Genomic DNA, 19,842 nt, shown 5'->3' with positions numbered 1-19,842 from the left:
CTGGGAACCCGTCCCAATGCCTGACTACTTTATCTGAGAAGAAACATCTCATTTCCAACCTGAACCTTCCCTGGCACAACTTGAGGCCATTCCCTCTGGCCCTATCACTAGTTACCTGTGAGAAGAGGCTGACCCCCAACTCCCCACAACTTCCTTTCAGGCACTTTGCAGAAAGCCATGAGGTCTCCCCTGAGCCTCCTCTTCTCCAAACCAAACCCCCCCAGTTCCCTCAGCCGCTCCTCACAGGACTTGTGTTCCAGGCCCTTCACCAGCTTCGTAGCCCTGCTCTGGACACGCTCCAGGGCCTTGATGTCCTTCTGGCAGTGAGGGGCCCAAAGCTGAACACAGTACTCGAGGTGCGGCCTCATGGCTGTGTACCAGCATTGAGTAAAGAGTCTATGGGCAGAAAGGGGTTTTTCCTTTTCTGTTCAGCTTTCTTCTTCCACTGTGTCATACATCAACTTCAGCCTGGTGCACACTGTTCTCCTGCACTTCCAGGACACGTGTGACTGGATCCCTGCCTCTGGTGAGGGCCTGTGGGCCCTGCTCTCCCCCCCACACCCCCAGCCACCTTGGCCAGTTTCCCAGCCCAAACAACAGCACTCGGCTCTTTTGGGGGTCTCAGAATCAAGGGACTCAGCCTCTGCTGTCAAGCTCTGACAAAAGCAGCACTTAGGCTTTTCCTGAGATGCAGCAGCCCCCAGCCGGCTTCCAGTCCCCGACACCGCCGCGCTCAGCCTCCCCTTCCCAGCCCCGAGAGGGCGCCGCCAGGGCCCGAAGGGCTCCGCACCCGACGCACTGCCCCGAGCCGGGCTCCGAGCCCGGGCAGCACCACCCCCCCCTCGCGCTCTTAAGCCTCTGGCCCCGCCCGGCTCCGCGCCGCAGCCAATCGCGACCCTGGGCGTCCCGAGGCGCGCCCAATCCCGGCGCAGCGCTCCCCGTTCTGCCCCGCCCACGGGGCTGCGGAGGAAGGGGGGGGGAAGGAGCGAGGGTCGGACCTGAGTGGGGACTGAGGGCGGGCGCGGCGGGAACGCGGCGAGGGAAGGGCGGGAGCCGAGGGGGCGTGGCCTGGGACCGAGGGGCGGGGCCAAGACCCGGCCCCGCCCCCACGGGCCGGAGCCCCCCGCGCCCCGCGCGGCTGCGGCGCCCCCCGGGAGCCGGGACCCGGCCGGGGCCACCCCGGGACCACCGCTCCCGGTGCCGCCCCCAGCCCCGAGGATGGAGGCAGCCCCGCGGCTGGGGCTCCGGCCGCTCCCCCCGGAGCGGCGGCGCAGGGAGCAGCAGGGGCACGGCTCGTCCTTTGCAGGCTTTATTGAGGGCTCGCCCCGCGCTCACGCCCCGGCAGAACCGCGGGCACAGCCCCTCCGCGCGATGCCCACGGCCACGGCGACCGCAGCCAGCGCCACGGCCACGGCCACGCACACCAGCCCCGTCCCTGCGCCGGGCGCCGTCACCGCTGCACCTGCAAAATGCAAGCAAGTCGTCAGAGCACGGCACCGGGGCAGAGCTGCGGGGCGGCCCTGGCTGGCTGGCGCTTACCGTCCCCTCCCTCCCGCTGCTCTCCAACGGCTCCTGGGTCTGCCGAGAGCAGCACGGGGCCGATGACCACGTCAGCTTCAATCTCTTTCCCTGGGCAGGACGGAACCATGAGCTGGGCTCACCCCGTCCCACACGTCCCCACCCGCACCAGGACCTTACCCTCAGGTGCATCCCGACGGAAGCGGCGGCCGGGCCATCGCTCCAGGGGGTTGAGCCTCCGGGAGAGCGCGGGGGGCTCACAATTGCCCGTCTCACAGCAGCTGCAGATGTCCCGGGTGCCTTCCACCGGCACCCAGCTGGAGCAGGGCAGGAGCACCGTTACTGGCAGGTGAGGACCCCCAGCACCCACCCCTCTCTGGAGGTTTCGTGCCCAGAGGAACCCCTGGAGCATTCCCAAACCCAGGGCCACCACAGTGGTGGAGCTTGGGTTTGATGTCCTAGCACCTGGTGCCCCCTCATCCATCCCACCCAAACCCACAGAGGATTGGTGTCCTGTGCTTGGATGCTCACCCCGTTTGGGTCCATAAAAACGCCCTGGGGTCTGTGCCACAGCTACTCACGTGTTTCTGGCTTTATTGAAGGAGCAAGCCTTGTTCTGGGGGTCTGGGGCTTGGTCTGCTGGCGTCACCTTCAGGTGGCAGGTGATGTAGATCTGGGGGGAGGCAGGGGAAGAGCTGGGCACCTCTCTCTGGGGGCACGGTGCCCACGAGGACACTGCCTGGCTCAGGCCGGGCTTTGGGGACAGACGCACGCAGCCTTACCAGGTTCCTGGTGTCCCCCGCGAACCTGAACACATCGATCCTGAACCGCAGCATGTCCTCCTGCGGCCGGGGGGTTATGAAGGCAGAGCTGGTGTCATCCAGCCTCCCATCCACCAGGCACCTAGACACAGGACAGGGGGTGTCAGCATCCCAAAGGAACCCCGAAGCACAACCCTCACCCGGGGCTCACCCGTTGAAGTCGATGATGGTGTAGTGGGGCGAGGAGTCGCCGTCGGGGCTCAGGGCGGCCACGCAGCTGTCCACGAAGAGCCGCAGGGGCACGTGGCTCTCGGTGCTGACCTCTGCCTGGATGTTGAGGATGTCGCCCAGCTGGAAGCCAGTGAAGGGTCTCTCTGCGCTCCAGTCCTCTGCAAGGCAGAGTGGTGACAATCGGGGTGTCCCCAGGGGGCAAGAGGTGGGACCGCAGAGGTGACGCCCCAGGGAGCAGCAGCACCTGTGCTGGATTTGGGCATGTTGGCTGCCCCAGTTGGGCAACTGGGACCAGGGCTTTGCCATACTGGATGGTGAATACCCTCTGGCACATCCTACCTACCGTTCATGAGGCGCAGGGAGAACACCAGCCTCTCCTCAGCTGACAAGGTGGAGCTGAAGGGAGCCCAGGTGGGCCGGATGGCATTGCTGCTCACGTTCTCCCTCCTGGCAAGGGACGGTGTCAGGACGCAGCCACAGACCGGGGGGTCGCAGGGGGGCGGCGAGGACGCAGAGCCCTTACCTGGGGTAGTGGCACTCGATGGGGATGACGGCGGGGTTGGTGCGGATGATGACGGGGTTGCTGGCGGGGCTGGGGTCGTAGTTGATGAGTGTGCGGTAGATGAGGGCGTCCGGCGTCACCTGGGCAGGGAAAGGCTGCAAAGCTGGCAGCGAGACCACCAAGACCTCCCCACCACCCCCCACGCGCCCCAGAACCATCCTTTTCCCACCAGAACACAAAAGTAAAGGGGTAAAATGCTGAGCTGGGGACTTTGTGCCATCGGGGGTTGTCCAGATGGAAGCACAAAGCGGCTTTGGGTGAAAAAAACTCCTTTTTGGGAGCGACACCCCCTCGCCCTTGCCACTCATCCAGGGCAGGGGGTGGGAGCGGGTCTCACCTGCACGACGCTGCCGCACTCGTGGAGGCCGGCGGCGAAGGTGACGGTGTTGTGGGCGGCGTTGAGCGAGGAGTGCTTGCACGCCGCCGGGCCCAGCGTCAGGTCGGCCACGTTGATGAGGCGCCCGGTGCCGAAGAGGTCCCTGTGCACCGTCACCACCAGCTGCGCCTCCTGGCACTGCACCGTCACGGGCTGCGAGCCAGGCACAGCCCGCGAGTGGGACTCGGCCCCCCAGGTCCAGGCCGAGGGGTCCCCCCGCGCCCCCCAGGAGAAGTCCCAGGGCGTGTAGGAGGCCACCTCGGCCACCAGCCAGCAGAGGAGCCCCAGCGCCAAACCGCCGTCGCGTCGCATCCCGCCTGCTTCCAGCTCGCCCAGCTCAGGGAACCAGGGCTGCGCCGCGATGCTTTATATCCCTGAGCCCCCGGAGCCGTCCGCCCGGGGGGGACGGGGAGGCAGAGTCATTTCCGGGGTGCCGGGCCCCCTGTCCCGGGCTGCCCAAGGCGAGAGAAAACATCCTCGTCAGCCTCTTTGGGGGAATTGTTTAGAAAACTCAGCAGAAGCCGGAGACGGGGAGACGGGTACAAAGTGGCTTGTTTAGGTTACGCGCCGGGCGATAAGGGGCTTTTCAAGGCCCCCGGGGAGGTGACAGGAGCAGGGGGAGCTGGGGGGGGGCCAGACCCGGCCACTTCTCGCCGCCCCCTCCTGGAGGAGCAGCCCTGCCCGGCGCCGCCAGCCCCCTGGGATGCTGCTCTTCCCGCTCAGACGCTGCTGCTCCCAGAGCCCCCAGCCCACGCAGGGGCTTTTCGCAGCCCCCCCATGGGATGCTCGAGCAGCAGCTGCTGGAGCTCCCTCACCAGCGGCACGAGCGTGGCGGTGCTCAGCCAGCACCCGTTAATCCCCGTTTCGGCCTCGGTGCTGCCGGCCACGAGGTTAGGGCAGGGCGGGCCGTGAGATGTGGCCCCGTGTTATCGCCTCTCCTCGGGCCGTGTTTGTTTTGCTGCCGGCAAGGAAACGGGACAGGGATGCAAGGCGAGGCGAGGCGCTCCACCCCTCGCTCCCTTCCCAGCACCCAGCTCTGGAGCAGGGAAATACCCCGGGGCCGGCACTCGACAGCTCTCAGGGAGAGGGATGGCTGATTAAAACTATACCCCACACCCCTTTAGTCCCTTCTTTTGAGCGTCCCTATCTCCTTTCCCCCAGTCCTGCCAGGGCACGGCAGACCCAGGATGCTCTGTTCCACACCCCAAATCCTTCTGCACCTTTCGGCATGTCCCCAGCCAGCCTCACGCAAGGGGCAGCAGGACGATGTGGATGTCTGAACCGGGAGCAGCTTGACCATTTGCTGAGAAATTTAAAGGAAATGGAAACAAGGTTTTGGGCCAGGTGTCAGCCAGCACGCTCCTAGCAGGAACCCCACTGATTTTAGAGCTGGGGATGGCTTGTACCTGCTGCAACGTTCCCCAAAAGCTGCGTGACGCACCCACATCACCCTGCCAAAGTCCTAAACCTTCTGCCTTTCCTGCTGGCTCCTTTCCCCATGAAGCTGGCCAGGGCTTCTCCTCTGTGTTTAAAATACCTTGAGACCGCTGCTTGCGTAGAAATGCCAGGGATTCCAGCAGGGAGCCTCTGTCTCTGGCAGAATATTTGGCAAATGCGCTCACGCTGACGAAAGATAAGGGCAGTGGGCAATGCTGAATCAGTAAATAAGCGGGCGGCCCCGCCGGGGGAGCCTCAGCATGAGGGCAGCAGCACGGCCGGGTCCTTGGCTGGGGAGGTCGGGGGTCTGGGGGTGCCAGGGCTGGATCCCCCCAGGAAACAGCCCCTTGGGGGGGAGTGCTGCCTGCACAGCTGCAGCTATCCTCGGTGAAAAGGCTCCGAGACCGGGAAAAGGGGACGGGAGGGGTTTGGCTCTGGAAAAGGGAATTTCTGCTCCCAGCTGAGCCCTCACCACTTGCCCCCGTGGCCCTCTCTCCTGAGCAGATGATGCTGGCCACGTACCCGCACGGCCAGGAAAGGGGGCGAGCACAGAGCTGGGGGAGGCAGAGACCAGAAAGTCCCAGGGCAACCCCACAGCAGCGTTTTTCCCCCATTGTACAAAGGAAAGCAAATCTTGCAAGCACATCTCATTTTTACTTATAGCACAGAACTTTAAGTCAAAATGCAGCTGGGGAGGGGGCTCAGGAGGGGACAGGAGCTGTTAAGGGGGACAACTGCTCATGGGTGCAAGCCAGAGAGCATTTCCCCATCCCAAATCTCTTTATAGAGCTGATTTGGCTAAAGTTTTCCTTCCTTCTTGGAGGCAGATGGATGCTACCAGCCTTTGGAGCCCCCCAGATCCCATGCTGTGAGCAAGCCCCAGCTCCTGCCACATCTCTGTGCCCCCTGCTTTGCTCTGGCAAACATTTCTATGGGACTTGGTGCCACCAAGCTAGTATATTGAAAAGGTATTTGGGGAAAAAAAAAAAATAAAAAGAGCCTTCTAGAGCATCCTGCCCATGCAGGGCAGCAGAGGGAGGACCACATTCCAAGCCAATGTGGCTGCAGCCCGCCCCAAAGCCCCTTTCTGGGGGTGAGCAGGGGCAGAGATTCCGATCCCTGCCCCAAGGACTGTTTGCACACATAAATATGCAACAAGCCTTGGGGGAAAAGTGTAAACAGTCCTTGGGGCAGGGACTGGAATTCCTGCCTCCCCCTGTCCCGGGAAGGGCCTGACCCACGCGCCCTGGCGCTGGGCTCCCTTCCTTGCCCAGCAAGGCTCGAGGTCTCCCCAGGCAGCAGCTCCAGGCAGCAGGAGAGCCGCCCTCGGCCCCGCTGGAGCTCCTCGCGCCAGAAGAGCCTTCAGTTTAGGGATCCGCAGAGCCCTTTCTCCTCACCTGCAGCAGGAGCGGGGCTGGAGGAGCCCAGCCTGCTTCCCAAGCTCAGGCTCGTGGTCGTTACCTCCTCCCTGCCGGGTTTGCTTTTCCAGATTTGCTTTTTGCAGGAGGCCAGCTTGTGCACAGAGCACTTCAGCTTTAGCACAGGACACGAAGAAAGTCACCCAAACCCCCCAGGTTTCTTAACTCATCTCCCACATACACTCCAAATTTTACTGAGCCCTCAGCCCTCCCTGGCTTTAGCTTAATTTCAGTATGAGTGAGGAATTACCCATGTGCCACAGGAGCATTTTTAAGGCTAAAACCCCCTGCTTCTATGAACTTCTAGAAGAAGGGCAGTGTGCATGATGAGTTTTCTCATCGGTTCCCTGCTGGGTGCTCTGGAGGATCCCTAAGGCTCCACAAAGCCCTGTTGAGGGCAGGAAAACGAAAACCCAGATGGGCTGAGAGAGGCAAAGCAGCCCAGCTAATGGGTTAAAACAGGGATTTTACAGGTGAACACAGGGATTTGCTTAGCTCAGGCTCCAGTGCTCTTCTCTACCCCCATCTCAGGAAGTCCCCCAGCCTTTCAGGTTTACTTCTCTTTATTAGACAGGCCATAAAAGCTGACATCATCTCAGACAGGATTGCTGGGCTGGCGGCAGGCAGTCAGAGCTCCCAGAGCAGCCAGGATCAGGACGACCAAGCCAAAAACCGCAGCCAGCCCCAGGACCAGCCCCAGGCGACCTCCTGCACCTGGGGAGGAGAAACAGGGAGGCGTTACAGGGGCAGAGCTGGGACCTGCCACGGCCTGCCCTACATCCCTGCCCTCACCCTACCTCCTGAGGGCATCCCTGCCCCTGCTGGGATGCTGCCAGCTGTGGATGAGCAGGGGGCCAAGCATGACATCCTCTTCCTCCACCACGGGATCTGGAAGGGAGGACACCAGGGCTCCGATGAGCTCCTCTGGACGTTTAGCTCCCCCAAGCTCCAGCCACCCAGCTCAGAGCGAGCCGTCTCAGCAGTGCCAGAGCCCAGGAGGGATGCAAGACCCCACAAACCTACCGGGCTGGGAGGAGAGGTCCCTCCGGGAGCGTCCTCCTTGCCAGCGGGAGGGAGCCTGGAGCCTCCTGGAGAGCCCCCCCAAGGGGCAGCGCCGGCCCTCGCAGCAGGAGCACACATCCCGGGGGCCTTCCACGGGCGTCCAGCTACAAGAGAGCCGGGTGACCAGCCCACCCTTTATCAGGGACACCTCACACGCTTCGGGGTCCCAAGGAGAGGCCCCAAGCCCCCAGGTACTCACAGGCTGGTGGCTTTGTCAAAGGAGCAAGCCTTGTTCAGGGCATCGGGAGCACGGTTGGCCAGGGAGGCCTTCAGGTGGCAGGTGATGTAGATCTGGGGCGGAAAGCAGAGCAAAAGGGGTCAGCGCAGTTAGAGGAGTCCCCAAAAGGAGCACCACCACCCCAGGGGAGCCCTGGGCCACGGTCCAGAAGTGACAACACGGGGTGACCCCACTGAGAGGTATTTGCCTCGGGAAAGTGGTTTTGGGCCAAGCTGTGCCCTGCCCAGATGGGGGGGACTCCCTTCGGGGAGGATTTACCAGGCTGCTGGAGTCTGCTGCAAACTTGAACGCATCCACTACGAACTGGAGCACATCTGGCCGTGGCCTCGGGGATATGAAACCTGAGGTGGCATCATCCAGCTGCCCATCCACCAGGCACCTAGGCAAAAAGGCAAGGCCAGCGGGTTTCTCCTTGCTGAAATCCAGGAGGAAAGGCGTCCCTACCCGATGCACAGCCAGCTCGTACCCGCTGAAGTCGATGAAGGCATACTGGGGAGAGGAGCCCCTCTCCGGGGCCGGGGTGGCCACGCAGCTGTCCACAAAGAGCCGCAGGGGCGCGTGGTTCTCCGCATCGACCCCAGCTTGAAAGTGCAGGACCTCTCCCAGCTGAAACACAGCCGAGGCTCTCTCAGCACTCCAGTCATCTGGAAGCAGAGCAGGCTCTTGTGAACGGGGAGCTGGGGGGCTCCTGGTGCTTCTCCCCTCCCACCCAAGGGAGACCTGGTGGCCACCCACATCGCACCAAAGCCTGGTGGCCCCAAAAGCACCACATCCGTGTGCCACCAGCACGCCCCGGGGCAAAACCAGCACCACCTGTGCCACCTAGTGGAAGCCCGGCCACTCCAAAGGACCCTGCCCGAGGAGACCCTGGCCCCAAACCCACCGCTCATCAGGCGCAGGGAGAAGAGCAGCTTCTGCTCCGAGGCCACGGTGGAGCGGAAAGGTGCCCAGGTGGGCTTGATGGCACTGCTGCTCACATTGGCTCTCCTGGGGAGAGGGATGCCCTGGTTAGAAGGCTCCGTGGCAGCAGGGTTTGGGAGGTATTCATCCACATCAACTCACCTGGGGTAGTGGCACTCGATGGGAACTACAGCGGGGCTGGTGCGGATGATGACGGGGTTGCCTGCATGAACTGGGCTGTAATTTAAGGTTGTGCTGTAGATTAGAGCATCAGGGGTCACCTGGGGAGAGACGAGATGCATTATCCACCATTAAGAGCCCTTTTCCTTCAGCTACTTGAGTGGAGCAGCACATTGAAGCCTGGCTCCTCAGTGCTGAGAGGTTTCCTCTGGCCGCCAGCAGCTGTGCAGCACCCATGCTGCCGCAGGGACGCTCCTGCCTGTCCCAGCACCATCTGGCCAGCAGCACAGCTGGATGTAGATGTGCTTAAGTTATTTTTTTTTCCCCTCATTTCCATGTTCCCAGAAGGAGGGTCTGTCCCCCAGGGGGCTTTGCTCAAGGGGATTTAGTGAAGGTATCTGCTGGCCCCAAGCCTCTCCAGAGGAGAGAGACCAAAGGTAATTTCCTTTGGGGCAGCATCATGCCATGCTCTAGCACCAGTTGGCAGCACACAGAGGTCTCCTAAGCTCAGCACCAGCTGCTGGGGCTCCTGGGCTACATTGCCACCACCCTGGAGGAGGTGACCACAGCACGCACAGGAGGATTTGGAGATCTGTCAGGAGAAACCCAGCCTCTGCCTGGTCTGTGCCCTTCCCTGCTGATGCACCACCAGAGCCTGCCCCCAGCCCAGACAGCATGGCTTCTGCCACTCCTAAAACCAGAATGAGATTTCCAGCTCCTGGGAAAGGCTTTTAAGCTTTTAAAGCCCAACCACACCGCTCTGCCAAAGCGGGACACGCTTCACCAAGCATTACATCAGCTCTAGCCCACTGGCGAGCAGCAGAGCATCGTGGCAGCAGGGAGCCTGCCCTTGGCTAACAAAACCACCAGGTTTTATCAGCAGGCACTTACAGGGCTGACAGCTGCTGCCTTTCTAGGGCTGGCTTCAACACTGAGATGGAGGAGAAAAGCCAGCCCGAAGCCCTTAGGGGGATGCCCAAACGCTCAGCATCCCTGCCCTGCACACAGCACCCCGATAGAAGATCCAGTCCCCATCCTTACCCTGAGGGTGCTGCCACACTCGTGCAGCCCAGCCACGAAGGTCACCACGTTCTCAGCAGCATTTTGGGCCGTGGCCGGGCAGCTGGCTGTGCCCAGGGTCAGGTCCCCAGCCCGGACCAGGCGCCCGGTGCCGAAGAGGTCCCGGTGCACTGTGAGCACCATCTGTGCCTCCTGGCACTGCACGGCCACAGGGTGCAGGGGGGCGGCAGCCTGGAGCTGGGAGACATCCACCCATGCCCATGGGGAGAAGTTAGGGGGCTGCCCCCCGGCAGGAGCCCCCCATAGCTCTGCCTCCCCTCTCAGGAAGCCCCAGGGGTTGTAAGCAGCTGCCTCCCCCAGCAGCCAGCAGAAAAGAGCAAACCCCAGGCTGCTCCCAGGCCCCATCCTGCCCACCAGAACCCAGCACAAGGAGCATCAGCTGCCACGGGGGCTTTTGTAGCCCTCGCCTCCTGTCAAGGGCGATTGGCAGCAGGTGAGAGCAGCTGGATCCCTGGGGAGCCCATCGGGGTGGGTGCTAATTAGCTAATGAGCTGCTGGGTCCCTTGCCAAAGAAGAGGTGTTGGATTTTAGCCAGCTGGAGGTTTGTCATGCCTTGTCTGGTGATAACCAGCCCTACCAAGAGATGAGTCCCACCTCCAGAGAGTGGGGTCCTTGTGCTGTGGGGGACTCTGGGGTGGGAAGGAGGTGGCATCTGCCCTCTCTTCAGGTCCCCAAACTTGTCCCTGTCCCAGCTCCTTCAGCCCTTCAATGATCCTTGTGGAGCTGCTCGTGTCAAGGGCAACTGGGGGTCTCCAGGGCACGAGGGATTCACGGCTGGCTCTTTACCCAAGAAAAGGCGATTTGGGGCCAGGAAGAAGAGGACATTTTATCTCGAATCAGGTGGAATAATAAAAGGAAAAGAAAAAACTCCTGCATTTCCTGGGGAGGGGCATGTCCCAAAAAGCTCTGGGAGTCCTGGGGCATTGGACAGCCTCCAGGATCCGGGGGGATCGTGAAGCCCATAGCCCACCTCCCAGCCCAAGCCACGTCCGTGCTGCTGCAGGACGAGCCTCCACACGGTGGCATCCTCCCTCCAAGCCGCACTCCCTCCGGGATTTTAGCAAAAGGGAGGAAAATGCTTGTTTAACCCCTCCCTGAACAGACCCATCCCACTTCCCGGGCAGGACCGGTGCTGGGATGAGCGGTACCAAAACACCGAGTAGAATAATCATTATTAGGAATAATAACGCTTTTATTAGAAATGAGGCGTCCCTGAGAGGGAGGAGGCCAGGTCCTCGTGCTGGAGGCCACAAATCGAGGAGGAGGACGAGGGTGGCTCTGCGCAGCGGGGCACCGGGGGCAGCTCGGGGCTTTGCTCCTGGCCCCAGGGGACCCTCGGTGCTCGCCGGGGGGCGTTGAGGGATCGGGGAGCAGAGGCAAAGTATTTGTGACACACTTCAAAACAGAGAAATGATTTATTTCATCTGCAGCCGGATGCTCTGGGCAGCAGCACCCTTCCCCAAGAAAGCGTTTGGAAAGCTCTCCCGACAGTCTGGTGAACCCAGAGGGGCCGCGAGGGCACAGCAAGATGTCAGGATCGGGGCCGGGACCGGAGCCACCAGGCAAGGAAACATCGGAGGTAAAACCAGGGACGTGAGCCTGCAGGGCTCGCTGCGCATGAACCAGGTTGTCGGACCGCAGGGCACCGCCAACTTTCAGTAGTTTTCCTTGTTTTTTATGTCTTTCGGCACATCGCTGCCCGCCGGGGTCTCGCGGCTTTCATCCTGCTGGCGCTGGAAGTAGACCTTGACCTTGCTCAGGTTGCAGACTTTCTTTTCGGAGTCGTGCCGGTGAGCGTTGACCAGACCACGCAGCTTCTGGAGACCCTTCCCGGGGTCACGCCGGTGGCAAGACCACAGCTCGGAGAGGCCGACGTTGCACGTGGCCAACCTTAGGGCTGATGCCTTGGTGAGGAGCTTCTCCTCCAGCAGGGGCTGGAGGGAGGCCAAGCACCCCAGGCTGGCGTGGCTGAGGACCAGCCTGGGTTTCTTCACCAGGTCGACGTCCAGCACCTCGCACAGGTCCTTCACAGCCCTGGCGTTCTCCATGGCGCTGTGGTCACTGAGGTCCCGCCACAGGTAACTGCTGGCCAAGTTCTTCAGCCTGTAGTTGTCCTTCTCGGGAACCTCCTCCTTTATCAGGGGCAGGATGTCCAGGAAGCCATACACGGCGGAGCTGAACTCCTCGCTCTTGCCCAGGACTGTCAGAGCCTCCAGGAGGGTGTGAAGTGGCAGAGAGCAGAGCCCAAACCCACCCAGGATGGGCCTGTGGATGGCATGGAGGTGGCTAAGTAGATTCCTCATGCCAACCTCGCAGACGCTGTTTTTGGCCATCAGGCTGGGCAAACATTTCACCGGCTGGATGAGGACTGGCAATATCTGCTCCCCATCGACCACTGCCATCTGGATGATCTCGTTTTCTGGAGAAGACCCGAGGGAAGAGAGTGAGGAGAAATGAAGGAAAAGCAGAATTAGTTTTACTTGGTAGGGAAATAAAACAGATTGAGTTGCTCTAACAGCCTCGACAGCAGCGGGGGGATGTGATCCATCCTTGTTTCCACCTCCACCCTCAACTTCTGGATCAGCCCCACACCACGAACGTGAGGGCTCCTACAGGTCTTGGAGGGTGGACTAAGGAGAGGGGTTTGGGAAGTAAAATCCACCTTGCCCAAAAGAGACTGGCCCATGGGAAGAAGCAGGGGACCCATGTTTTCACATGGAAGATGCAACGGCACAGGGCTTAGCCATCTCAGAGGAATCTCCCCATGGCCCTGTGGGTTTCGTGCTTCTCCCAGCCCTCCAACTGTCTCAAAAAACAACAGCAAGGCCTGTTAGGGGCTCGAGAGATTGTCCTCTCTCCTATGGTAACCTGTAGGTAACCCCAAAGGCCAGGGTGGAAATGCCTAAACTTCCCCCCACCCAAAAAAAAAACAAACAACAGAGATACTGCCAGCAGCGGGGATTGAAACCAGCTTTGACATGGCACACTCGCTGCAGAAGGCGTCCCCAGTTAGGATCTTACTCAAAATCTTAACGTCAAAGAAGACCAGGACCCCTTGTCTCGTGTCCATTGTGTTCTGCAGGCGGATGGGGAAGCCCAAGTACTCTTCGCTGGTGCTATCATCAAGCATGTTACTGAGACCATCCAGCAGGCTGGAGTCCTGGAGGAGCAAAAATTAGCTCTTACCAAATGTCTCAAGGAGAACTGGGGTTGCAGCTCTGGGTGCTGACTTGTCCTGGAGGTTACCAAAGCCCAGAAATGTATTCAAACTGCCTACTGGAGCCCTCAGGGTGTAAGAAGCCCCTCCAGCTGGTCATGAAGACTTGCCTCCTCCAGCACCCCAGACCAACATGATGTGTCCATAGGAGGTGGCCCGCCTGAACCCTTCCTAACTGGCTTTCTGCTCAAAGGTGGCAGAAAAGTTGGGGCTACCAAAGAGCTGAAGGGTTTTGACAGAGGTATTTTGGTGCTTGGGAGTGAAGAGTTCCTTGCCAGGGGATGTTGGGATGGCCCTGGGGGTCTGGAAGCACCAAGTGGTGCAGTCTCCATGGCTTAGACAGCGAGCAACGCACGGCTGAGCACGGAAAGCTGCACTCACCTTGGACTCCTCATCCACGCTGTCCTCTTCAGCGCTTTCCAAGCTGGAATTATTGCTGTCTGCTGGGGTAGGAAAGATGTGCCCATGAGTCCGAACAGATACCCCCTCAAGCCACAGATAAAAAATACACCACGGTGGAAAATTCCACCTGTGGCTTCATTGCTCAGGACACGAAGAGCCTCAGGCACACCGCTTACCTATCTTGCAGAGCCCCTCGTTGCTACCCAGCATGCCTTCCAGCAGGCCGTCATCCATGGCGGGTGCCAAAAAGCTGGTCCCAGGCTGCTCCTCACAGCTTGGCCTCTGCGGCCCCACCAGCACATTCCATCCATCGTCGTCCTCTTCAACCTTCATCACCTTCACTGGCGACGGCAGCGTGTTGGTGTTCTTGTCCTTCTTCCTCTTGGCAGGGGTGGAGGTAGAGGGGCCCTGCGTGGGCAAAGCAGAGCCCGGTGAGCATCCCTACATGCTCAGGATGGACATTTTGGTCCTTGGCCAATGCAGAGGTCTGAGGGAAGGACTGAGGATCCTCAAGCCTTGCCACCTCTGGCCACTCGTTTGAACCCAAGGTAATGACCCCAAGGTAATGACCCCAAGGCAGGTGAGATGTTGTGTGAGTGCAGGTCCCACCACGCACCTTGCTTGGGTGAACAAACATCTGCCCATTATACCAGCCTGGGACTGTGATGGCTCCATGTGGGGACCAAAAGAGGACACGGGGCAAGGGACAGAGGTGGGAGCAATGAGTAGGAGGTTTGGTTGCTTGAGAGCAGATTGGTGCTTGGAGATGTGTGTGTATGGGGAGGTGGGTCCTGGGCTTTGGAAGGGCTTTGGGAGGGGGCGAGATGAGGCAGAGCAGAGGATTCCTATTTTGGGAAGATGGAGAGCATGCAGTGGTGGCAAGGGGCATGAGCTGGAGAGCTAGCATGGCACAGGGAAGGAACTTCTTCCTGGACATGTAATTCATGGCCGTTGGTGCCTCAGAGGCAATTTATGGCTGATGGTACCATCCTCCAGCTGGTTCCCAGCCCCGTGTGTCCCTGCCCAAAGCAAACATTCATCTTGCCCAGACAGGTTCTGCTGCCCTGTGCCCAGCACCACGTCCCCATACTGGCACCATGCTCCCCTGCCCAAGTCCCACCCCAAATCCCCAGGGCAGGACCCCTCTGGGCTGCGCGTGGTGATGCTAGACCAGTCCCAGTCCGGGGGTGGGACTGGAAACCAGCAGAGAGCTGGCACCAGAGTGGCTCTGCAGCCCAGCTCTCCTTTCAAAGCAAGACAGGTGGGGACAGTGGGAAAGCAGCAGCCAAATGCTCAAGCAAAGGTAGCCCCGAATGAAATCCCGGCACAACACGAGCAGAAAGCCTCACCTGGTGGGAGTTTTCCATGGCTGGAGCAGGGGCAGCTTCTGAAAGAACAAAAACACAGCGTGTTGAGAGCGAGCAGGGCTGGAGGTGCAGAAGGTGCAGGTGGCCACGGGGACGCTGGAGCTGTGGGTAACCTCAAGCCCCACCAGGAGATGCTACAGAGGCCAAGTTCAAGCAGCGAGGCTGCAGGCTGGGTTGGAGCATTGCCTGCTCGTCCTGCTGCCCACCCTGGCATTAAACCCTTTCCCCTCTGGGTTTGCAGCTCGTGGAGGTGCCTGCACATGCTGGGAAGGGAAAAAGACTGTTAGTAGCATCATGCAGTGAGAAGTTAACACGATTTGGCAGCTGGGGGCATGCCACCCTGCCGACCCCAGCCCGGTGTCCCCAGGGCTCCTGTGGCTTTGGCAGAAGGCTGCCATGGTCCTGTTCAAACCCCTGGTGGAGAAGCAGGGCATGGTTTGGGTAGCCCCAAGCCCCCGGTCTCGGGAGGGCCCCTCCAGGCTGCAACACCAGCAAGAGACAAAAGTTCAGCCCAGGAGGACTTTATTGGCACAGCAAAGCGAGACGGAAAGCTTGGTCCCTGGGGGGACACGTAGTGGGGCTTCCGAGCAGCCGCAGCCTGGCGCAAGCGTTGTGGTTTGCAAACCGAGCAGCTCCCTCTTGCAAACGAGGCTCCTCGCACCCCTCCTTGCTCGGAGTGCCGGTGCTGAGCATCAAGACGGTGCCACAACGGGGATGTCACTTCTTGTCACTTCTTCCTCCTCTTCCTGGGGCTGCTGGTGGGCTTCCAGCCACGCTTGCCCCTAAAGGGGCGCTCCTTGGGGGATGCAGACCTCGGGGGGCTGGCGGGGGGCTCAGAGGCAGGGGCAGATGCTGCGGGACCTGGGGTGGTCTCATCCCCCTGCAGGGCGCCGGAGGGGAACAGCTCCAGCAGGTCAGAGGGGAGCATCGGCCAGTCCAGGTTTTGGGGGTCCTGCGGGGGGGTGGGCATGGCCGGGGGGTTGCAGCACGGCTGCAGCATTGTCCCCACGGTGGAGGCGAGGGCACCCAGGGAGCGGGACATGGACCGCACGCCCCGGGACAGGGCCGCCAGGTGCTTGTTGGACCTGCAGTGAGCCCGCAGCAAGCAGGAGGTGACCCGCAGGAGCTCGGTGGCCTGCTGCGCGTGTGACCTGGCCCAGGAGCCGAAATCTTCCTGCGGGGAGGCCTGGAGGGTCCTGGGGAGAGGCGCGGTGTCCCCACGGGTCCCACGAGGTGACGCCAAGCCTTCCTCCGCTTCTTCATCCCTCTGCTCGAGGGACGTGTCCCCTCCCTGGCCTGGACACATCTCCTCAGGAGGCTGAGGCAGGAGGCTGAGGCTTGGGGTGCTGTCATCTTCAGATGGGGCGTCCCGACGGGGAGCAGAGGTACCTGCCATGGGGACGGGGGCTGAAGGGAGCAGGAGAGGGGCGTCAGGCGGTGCTGCCAGGCTGCTCTGGTGAGGGGAGGTGGAGGGGTGCTGCCTACCATGGGGGGAGACGCAAGGAGCAGGGCGGGAGGCAGCTTATCCCCAGGAAACCGCAAGCTCCAGCCCTGGGGAGCTTAGTTGTGGAAGCCCGTGGCTTGCCAAGGAGGACACAGCCCAGGTCTGAATGGCATCGGCCCTGACAGCAGCAAGGGGATGGAGTGGAAAACCCCACAAACGTCCCTTGCTCTCCCCCCATTTGCAGGAGGGATGCTGACACCTCCTGACCGCGCCTGGCTCCTTCTCTGCACACACCATGGACGTGTCTGCCGTTCCCAAAGCACCACATCCTGCCTGGAGAGCTCGGGGAACACCTGGGAAAACCCACCGGTGGCCAGCCCAGGTGTCACTGGAAGCCTTTTACCCTCCCGGTTGGATGTGCCATCCCAAGGCAGCAAACAGAGGGGGAATCACTGCCCCGGATTGCCCTGTGCAGCCCACGTTGAGCAAGGCCAAGCAGGATGGAGGTGGGCAGGACCCGGGGATGGACGTGACACCTGCACGTGCCACAGCTCTGAGAGGGTGCCAAGGTGACCCAGTCCTCCCCACCTCCCTTCTGCCCACGCCAGCCTCCCTGTGAGCCTCTGCTCCATGTGCCACGCGTCCAGGTGCCACAAACCTCCCTTAGCCCATGGCATGGCTCGGTCCCAGCCCTCCCGTTACAATTGCATCCAGGGAACGGCAGCACGCCCCAAGAGCAAGAGTCCGTCAGCTCACAGGAGGAGACTTGAAACCCACGGAGAACTCTGGCTCCTGCAGGGTTTTGACCTTCAGCCCCACTTCCAGCCTCCCCCCAGCCTCCGCACATCCTCACCTGTGCGCCCCTCGACGCGCTCGGCCAGCGCCTGCAGCTTGGTGTGGCACTCGGCGAAGTCCCCGTGCTGCGCTTGGCCCCCGGCCGCCGCCGGCTGCAGCCGCTGCAACTCCCGCAGCGCCTCCTTGACAAAGGGCTGCATGTCCATCACCTCCTGCTCCGTGGCGTACAGCCTCATCTTCTCCACCAGCCGCTCGCCCGCCTCCATCCGCCGCAGCACGCCCTCCACGCGCCGCAGCTCCCCCGCCAGCTCCCGCCGGCCCTGCTCCTGCCGCCGCTCCACCAGCCCCAGCAGCTCGTCCTCCTCGCGCCGCACCAGCCGCACCAGCTGCTCCACGCGCTGCCGGATCAGCTCCCGCGTCTCGCCGCTCGCCGCCTCCAGCCGGGCGGCCTCCTCCTGCAGCGCCGCGCGCGACGCCTCGAAGCCGCCCCGCCGGCGCGCCAGCTCCCGGCCGGCGGCCGCCAGCTCCTCCTGCCGCCGCTGGATCTCGGCGCCGATGTCGCAGTGCTGCCCGGCGTGCTGCGTGTCCAGCAGGGCGCAGATGCAGCACACCGGCTTCTCGCACTTCTTGCAGTAGATGCTGCGGGGCCAAGCGCAGGTGGAGCGGGTGGTTAGAGCGTGGCCCGGGGCGAAGAAAGAACTTTTCGAGAACTTTTCCGTGGGGGCGTTTGAACCTTGTCCTGCATTGTGCCCGTAGCCGTTTGGGGGACTCCTTACCCCTAACCCCCCCCCCAGGCTGGTCCAGCACCACCAGCCAGACCCTTTCCTCCTGCCCAAACAAGCCGCCTTCCTCCTGGGCTCCAGCAGCCTCATCCCCTGCCCTCCCCTGTCCCATCACCACCTTCCCCATCAAACCTTCCCCCCATTCCCCAAAGCTCACCCTCCCTCCCATCTCGGGGACCTGGTGCCAACGGGGACAGCGGAGGGCCACCAAAGAGCTTGGTGACATGAAACCAAGCGTGTTGGGAGACCTACCTTAGGGTCTGGTTCTTGTGGGTGGGGTTGGAGCAGGACAAGCTGCCGGTCCTCTTGGCGCCCTCGAGGAAATCCTTCAGCGCCCCCGCCCTGATGTCCTTCACCCTCTTGGCCTCGTGGCTCTCCCGCTTCAGGTAGCGCTGGTGGGCCTCGAAGCAGGTGGTGCACAGGAACTCCTCGCACTCGGAGCACCAGTACTCGCCCTCCTTCTTGCAGTTGTCGCACAGCAGCTCGGCCCCGCCGACGATCCTGCGGTAGACGCGGAGCCTGGCCTGCAGGCTGGCGAAGAGCACGTTGTCCACGTCGGGGATGCCGTTGGCCTGCGGGATGGCCGCCTGGCACACGGGGCACTGCCCCACGGGCTTGTTCTCGCTCAGGCAGCCCAGGCACAGGGTGTGCAGGCAGGTGAGGAGCTTGAGGCTGGGCGATTCCTGCCGGCAGCCCTCGCAGAGGACGAACTGGAAATCCTCCTCCTCCTCCTGCTGCTGCTGCTGCTGCTTGGGGAGGGAGGAAGAGGGAAGAGGCGAGGCCGCTGAGCACTCTGCCAACTTCACAAACCGCAGCTGGAGGAAGGAGGAGCGTGGTGCTTCCCGCTTCCCTCTGGCAGTGCCGCGGGATTTGTGCGCAGGGGGACCCCGGCACCCCACAGGGCGAAGGAGAGTTGGGGTGGGGAGCGGGAAACCCAGCCTCCAGCCCCCAAACCCAGCCTTCAGCCTCCAAACCAAGCCCGTGGAGGCACACAATGAAACATCCCGGAGCCTGCCGGGACACAGCACTTCCCACCACCCCCAGCATCTCCCAGCCCAGCCTCTTTCCCCCCAGCCCAGCTCCCCTCTTGACCCCTTCCCAGCCCGGCTGTCCCCCATCCTGGCCTCCCAGCCGAGGCTGACATCCTCCCTCTCCTCGACAGCCTCTCCATCCCGTGGCCTCCAGCATCCCCCCTTCCTCCCCATCCCTTGCAGCAGCCTGACGCTGCCCGGGGGCTCACCTGGTCGGGGCTGGCCATGGTGGGGTGAGGAACCCCCAGCTCGCCACTGAGCCTCCCTTTGGTTTCTGCTGCTTCTGCTCCTGCTGCTGCTGCCCACTTTCGATTTCTCCTGCGCTGGAACCAGGCTCCACCTTCGGGGTGGGCAGGCCAGCAGCGCAGAGCCCTCTGCTGATGGCTGGCGGGAAGGGCTCCGGCACCAAAGGGGCTTTTCCTGGGGGAGAGGGGGCCGGGAGGGGACGTGAAGCCCTGCAGAGCATCGCCATGGCCCTCTTTGTCCCGGGGGGGGCTGCGCCCTGCTTCCCATCCACCCCACCAACCTTCGAGCGATGCGCCGGGAGCAGCCGCTGGCAGCTATGGGACTGCCACCAAGGGGGGGGACACCACCAAAGAGGGGACCACCACCAACAGAGAACGACCTCCAAAGAGGGGATGACCCCCAGAGAGGGGATATTTTCCCGCCAGTCCCCAAAATTTAGCCCAAGGAAGGAAGAATGAGGCCAATCGAGCCTTTGGTTGGGCGGGGAGCCCCCCAGTCTGCTTGGTGCCACACAGCCCCAAGCTTTGAGGAAGAGATTTAGCAGGTGATTTGGTGTGAAATGTCTCGGTTTTCAATGCCACCGGTCAGCCTCGTCCTGCTGGTCCTGCAAAACGCTCCGGGGCTGGCTGAGGATGCCCGGAGTCCGAAATGTTGGGTGCTGGAGGGGAGCTGAGCATCCCCGGAGAGACTCTTGGTAGGACTTGGGGTGTTTGCATGGTGAGATGGAGCCCACGGCACCCCCCACGCAGCATCCCCCACTGGCATCAGCTCCCCTGGGGAAAATGAGGCATCACG

General features: G+C 62.0%; 3 protein-coding genes across 5 annotated transcripts; all 3 read right to left on the bottom strand.

The window, feature by feature from the left end:
- Positions 1–1,293: 1,293 nt before the first annotated feature.
- LOC106044180 (zona pellucida sperm-binding protein 3) lies at positions 1,294–3,799 on the bottom strand. The gene is made up of 9 exons (XM_067003973.1): positions 3,410–3,799; positions 3,034–3,152; positions 2,854–2,957; positions 2,491–2,668; positions 2,301–2,421; positions 2,100–2,191; positions 1,699–1,835; positions 1,540–1,629; positions 1,294–1,462 (listed from the first exon to the last, which is right to left on the bottom strand). Exons 1-9 carry the CDS (start codon positions 3,758–3,760, stop codon positions 1,332–1,334), a joined length of 1,323 nt encoding a protein of 440 aa, XP_066860074.1. The 5' UTR covers positions 3,761–3,799; the 3' UTR covers positions 1,294–1,331.
- Positions 3,800–6,848: 3,049 nt separating this feature from the next.
- On the bottom strand, positions 6,849–10,141 carry LOC106044171 (zona pellucida sperm-binding protein 3-like). Its single transcript, XM_013194066.3, has 9 exons — positions 9,725–10,141; positions 8,666–8,784; positions 8,487–8,590; positions 8,070–8,247; positions 7,862–7,982; positions 7,565–7,656; positions 7,327–7,469; positions 7,101–7,191; positions 6,849–7,017 (listed from the first exon to the last, which is right to left on the bottom strand). The coding sequence occupies exons 1-9, from the start codon at positions 10,106–10,108 to the stop codon at positions 6,894–6,896; spliced, it is 1,356 nt and encodes a 451-aa protein (XP_013049520.3). The 5' UTR covers positions 10,109–10,141; the 3' UTR covers positions 6,849–6,893.
- A 1,018-nt stretch (positions 10,142–11,159) lies between these two features.
- LOC106044181 (PML nuclear body scaffold) lies at positions 11,160–19,771 on the bottom strand. 3 transcript variants are annotated; one of them, XM_067003581.1, is made up of 8 exons: positions 19,011–19,771; positions 18,023–18,519; positions 17,047–17,627; positions 14,732–14,769; positions 13,559–13,790; positions 13,362–13,423; positions 12,785–12,923; positions 11,160–12,182 (listed from the first exon to the last, which is right to left on the bottom strand). In XM_067003581.1, exons 1-8 carry the CDS (start codon positions 19,026–19,028, stop codon positions 11,419–11,421), a joined length of 2,331 nt encoding a protein of 776 aa, XP_066859682.1. In that variant the 5' UTR covers positions 19,029–19,771; the 3' UTR covers positions 11,160–11,418. The 3 variants fall into 3 exon arrangements, with proteins under 3 accessions (XP_066859682.1, XP_066859684.1, XP_066859683.1); XM_067003583.1 differs by having other exon boundaries at positions 13,362–13,420; XM_067003582.1 differs by having other exon boundaries at positions 18,023–18,516.
- Between the last annotated feature and the right edge of the window lie 71 nt (positions 19,772–19,842).

Source organism: Anser cygnoides, chromosome 11, assembly GCF_040182565.1.
Source record: "Anser cygnoides isolate HZ-2024a breed goose chromosome 11, Taihu_goose_T2T_genome, whole genome shotgun sequence".
NCBI lineage: Eukaryota > Metazoa > Chordata > Aves > Anseriformes > Anatidae > Anser > Anser cygnoides.
Note: the sequence above shows the minus strand (reverse complement) of the source record. Positions and strands in the feature narration are given on the sequence as shown.

Coding starts and splice junctions, on each gene's coding strand:
- LOC106044171 (XM_013194066.3), bottom strand. CDS start 10,108: ATGGGGCCTGGGAGCAGCCTGGGGTTTGCTCTTTTCTGCTGGCTGCTG. Junction 7,192..7,326: donor GGACCTCTCCTCCCAGCCCG/GTAGGTTTGTGG, acceptor CCTCCCTTCCAG/ATCCCGTGGTGGAGGAAGAG. Junction 7,018..7,100: donor GGCAGGGATGCCCTCAGGAG/GTAGGGTGAGGG, acceptor TCTCCTCCCCAG/GTGCAGGAGGTCGCCTGGGG.
- LOC106044181 (XM_067003581.1), bottom strand. Junction 17,628..18,022: donor CACAAGAACCAGACCCTAAG/GTAGGTCTCCCA, acceptor TTGGCCCCGCAG/CATCTACTGCAAGAAGTGCG. Junction 13,424..13,558: donor CGAGGGGCTCTGCAAGATAG/GTAAGCGGTGTG, acceptor TTCCTACCCCAG/CAGACAGCAATAATTCCAGC.
- LOC106044180 (XM_067003973.1), bottom strand. CDS start 3,760: ATGCGACGCGACGGCGGTTTGGCGCTGGGGCTCCTCTGCTGGCTGGTG. Junction 2,192..2,300: donor CGGGGGACACCAGGAACCTG/GTAAGGCTGCGT, acceptor GCCTCCCCCCAG/ATCTACATCACCTGCCACCT. Junction 1,630..1,698: donor CCGTCGGGATGCACCTGAGG/GTAAGGTCCTGG, acceptor CGTCCTGCCCAG/GGAAAGAGATTGAAGCTGAC.